This window comes from Bidens hawaiensis, unplaced genomic scaffold (assembly GCF_021521415.1).
Source record: "Bidens hawaiensis isolate Kalapana, Puna unplaced genomic scaffold, B.hawaiensis_p1.1 tig00004973_1, whole genome shotgun sequence".
NCBI lineage: Eukaryota > Viridiplantae > Streptophyta > Magnoliopsida > Asterales > Asteraceae > Bidens > Bidens hawaiensis.
Window position 1 is genome coordinate 1803359 of NW_027491313.1, and position 3878 is coordinate 1807236.

Sequence of the window (3878 nt, forward strand, 5' to 3'; positions counted from 1 at the left end):
TGACTAATTTTCTTAAGGTCTCATATTACCTTACGACGAACAATTCTTATTGTGGATGGTAAACCATATCCTGCTTTGAATAGTGGTATCATAATCCCCTACTTTTCTAAATAGGTGCATGTTAAGTTGGAATCGATGATTTTATGATTTGGTTCAACATCTTTTGTGGTTTCCAAAATGCATTGCCAGTTTATGGAGGCACTCCAAAGTCTATTAGAAAGGCATAAAAAGCGACCAGGTTATCCGGATCTTGAATTACGAACTTTGTGACAAGCTTGTGCAAGTTTATGCCCAAAATACTCAATAGCAGCACCACAAAGAATAACGTTCTTAGTTAGATATCTATGAAGTACCTAAATTTTGCAGAAATGGTTGGAACCCCATAACTTATATTCTACAGTTTTTATCTATGTATGGTGGCTAGTTTTTGTACCATTCCATTCAGCAAAAGCCCAAACCCAATTTAACCCGAACCCCTTTTGATTCATCATGTGACCTGACATGAACCGAACCATCCATTTTGCCAAGCTTATTGAAATGAAAGAATCATAATACTATATGTTCTGAAAAGTGAAAACCAGTCCCAAAAACCATCATAGTTAAATGAAACAAATTAGTTAAGATACAAGCCACATGAAGAAGGTCGACCATAGGCTAAGCGATATTGATGCCAAACCATAAGCCCACAACATAATTACGGAGCATTCACTTTCACCAACACCAAACAACTGCATTATTGTACCTGCATATTAACAAGTTTAACAAATTTGTACAACAATTTAAACACTATACCATTATTATCGTCGAAAGCTTATACCAGTATTCATGGCTGGTGGAACCGCAAACTGTAACAAAAGAACGAAAACATAGAGAGGATCTGCTTCTACAAAGCGAAGATAAACCGCTCCTTTGACAATTAAAATGCCACAAAGTGGCAAGAAAATATACCGAACTGATACGATTCCAAGCACAGTTGGTAATGAGATACTGGATCCCTTAAGGCCTGCAAGTCATATAATAATTAGTAACATCAAGAAATTAAAGTATGGATGGGAATTTATGGTCGAAGCTACCTCTTAACAGGTTTCCGCCAATTATTAATGTCACCATTGGAATCGCTGCGTCCCTTTAACAAAACCGAGAATATGGTTCGTTAGCTTCCTATGTTCCGCGAATAGATAATCTAGGAAAGTTGTAAAAGACTATACCCAACTAAAGATGCAGAATCTTGGATCACTCGAAGTGGAGCTGTGGTGCCGATTAGTAGTCTGCGCAATGGTGTGATTGTTCCAATCATGAATCCAACAATCTTTAAAACAAAATTTAAAAAGGAACGTATAGTCATTTGGTCTCGTAAACATTTACATCTTTGCTTTAATTATGACACATAAGGTGGTTATCGCTGCAGTAGTAGATGGTGCAAACACCGCCTTCAAGTTAATATGCCTTACAAAGTTCCCCAATTGATGTTTCATCCCATTTAGCATCACCTAAAGCAACCCACATATTAGACTATTAAGGTTATAGGTACAAGCAAGACTCGTGGAATTAAATTCTATATTCAAATTCGAATAAAACTTGCAGAAGCCGATTCATATAAGCTTATATGACTTCGGATCTATTCGAGTAAACCGAAATAAAAAATAATAAATCAACAATTATTCAAAGTTAGAAAAAAGATCCCTAAACTAATATCTATCATTCCATCTACATTTAATATATAAAACAAAATCCCTAAACTAATATCTATCTATATTCAATATATAGAAAAGCTTAGATAGAGCACAAAAGGCCCAAATATTATATAAGCATATAAAAAGTATTCTATATAATGTAAATTGGGGTTATTTGAATCAGGTTGTGATTTTTAAATTCGAGTTCGAATTAGAATTTGGTTCGGATAAAGATTGGATTCGAATAACCATAAATTCGAAGTCAAAGTACGTTCGAATTTCAGATTATTCGAGTCATATTTGAATTATGAACAGCCCAAGTAACCTATGTAAGAGTTGAAGTTCTGAAGTGAAAATAACAACCTTCAATTTCCCATCGGTGTTAGTGGATGACGGAGACAAAGGAAGCAAAGCGTGGGCCAAATCCTCTCGAACAGTGACTATTTCACGATAGATGTTGCATCTTTGTTACCAGATTTCAGCGCGTGGCCCACAAAAACCCGTACTAGGTTATAAACATATCCCCACAAGTACACAGCTCCAATCTGATGAATTTGTCATCAGGATTCAATAGTAATAACAATATTCTAACTTTGTAAGTAGAGTTACACACCGCCAAAGATAGTGAAGCATACGTTATGCTATTCTCATAACAAACATCAGGATCTCCAAAGGGACTTGCTTTCTCTTTGCATACAGCTGGTAATATTATCAAAAATATGTTTCCCAGGTTTCCTGTCACTCATAACTCGTGATCAAAACACAAACTTAATGAGTTCATTTATATATGCTTCGTGTTTGTAGGGTATGAGTAATTACCTGCTGCACAGGTGCCAATAATGAGGCCCTTTATATGTTGAGGTGGTCTAGAAATGAGTAAAAGCAGCCATCCAAGCGTGGATCCGATTATGAATGTTAGAAGAATATTAACAGGCATAAACCACCTGCAGTTTTAAATTAAGCTTGATTAAAAAGTGACATTGTACTTGTAGAAATGTAAACTAGGCCGTTCAAATAGGAGGCAAGGGTTTAATTCTTGTATAGTGTAATATTTAGCCGTAAAAAAAATGTAAACTAAGCAGATCAATTACACACACCAGAAGTTAAAAAGAATGCTTACATTGAGATCATGTTTTTGTAAGTTATGGTGCTAGCCAGATTGCTAGATACTAGTGCTGGATTGAACACGTAGAACACAATCTGTATACAAAAAAACATGGAGCTTTCTAAAACTGGTAAAAAAAATTAAAAAAATTTGAATATATAATCAAATCTGTAATTAAACTTGCATTGTTGACTTGCTTCCTTGTACTTTGTCCCAAGATATCTATAGAGTCCAAGGCAAGAAATGAGCCATGTGCAGTGACAATAAGCACTTTGAGAACAGGCATTGAAGCAGCAGAAAATAGATCAACAAAACCCATCTCTAAATCAAATTATTTTCAGAACTTTCAAAAACAAATGAACTATGATAAAAGGCCAACGTAGTGGTACTTAAAGAACAGTCAACAACGTGATTAACTTTCTTAGTGGTACTGAAAGAACAGTCAACAACGTGATTATTATAAAATACTCTTATGAAAGCAATCTTTTTAATTTTATTATTATTAAGAAAGCAAACATTTCAAAAGTTAAAGCTTATGACAATAACATGGAGGAAGCGGCTGCCATTTTTTTAATTTATTAAGAGCACACACTTTAAAGTGTGTTTAAGGGTTATTATTCGGTGTTTTTACATGTAGTTAGTTTTTACTAATTACTGACAAGTTCTTTGAGATTCACTTTTAGAAAAAGTTCTTGGATAATAACTAGAAAAAAAGAGATGGAAGTGGGCCTATTTACAGGTGGTGGGGTCGGATGGGGGGTTTTGGGTGTAAAAGTTGGTGATGATGTAAGAATGTTTTTTTAGAGCATGTTTGGGATTGCTTCTTAAAAGTGCTTATGGTTTTTTGGAGAGGCAAAATATCCAAAATGCCCCTCCAAAATGGTGATTTTGGAGGGGCATTTTGGATATTTTGCCTCTCCAAAAAGCCATAAGCACTTTTAAGAAGCAATCCCAAACACCCCCTTGGTGTTTTTAAGATTTATTATTAGATGAGTTTTGATGTTTTTAAAAAATGGTATTTTTGTAACGTGACATATGACTGCATGTTTTTTTGGTGTTTTCGGAGTCCTTATTATAGATGTTCTACCATTTGATATGAC

General features: G+C 34.8%; 1 protein-coding gene across 1 annotated transcript; it reads right to left on the reverse strand.

Annotated features, from left to right (window-relative positions):
* Window positions 1-432: 432 nt before the first annotated feature.
* Window positions 433-3154, reverse strand: LOC143628459 (protein PIN-LIKES 1-like). Its single transcript, XM_077098055.1, has 10 exons — window positions 2963-3154; window positions 2794-2873; window positions 2493-2617; window positions 2287-2408; window positions 2146-2218; window positions 2037-2113; window positions 1209-1372; window positions 1074-1126; window positions 818-1003; window positions 433-742 (listed from the first exon to the last, which is right to left on the reverse strand). The coding sequence occupies exons 1-10, from the start codon at window positions 3095-3097 to the stop codon at window positions 618-620; spliced, it is 1140 nt and encodes a 379-aa protein (XP_076954170.1). The 5' UTR covers window positions 3098-3154; the 3' UTR covers window positions 433-617.
* Window positions 3155-3878: the final 724 nt, after the last annotated feature.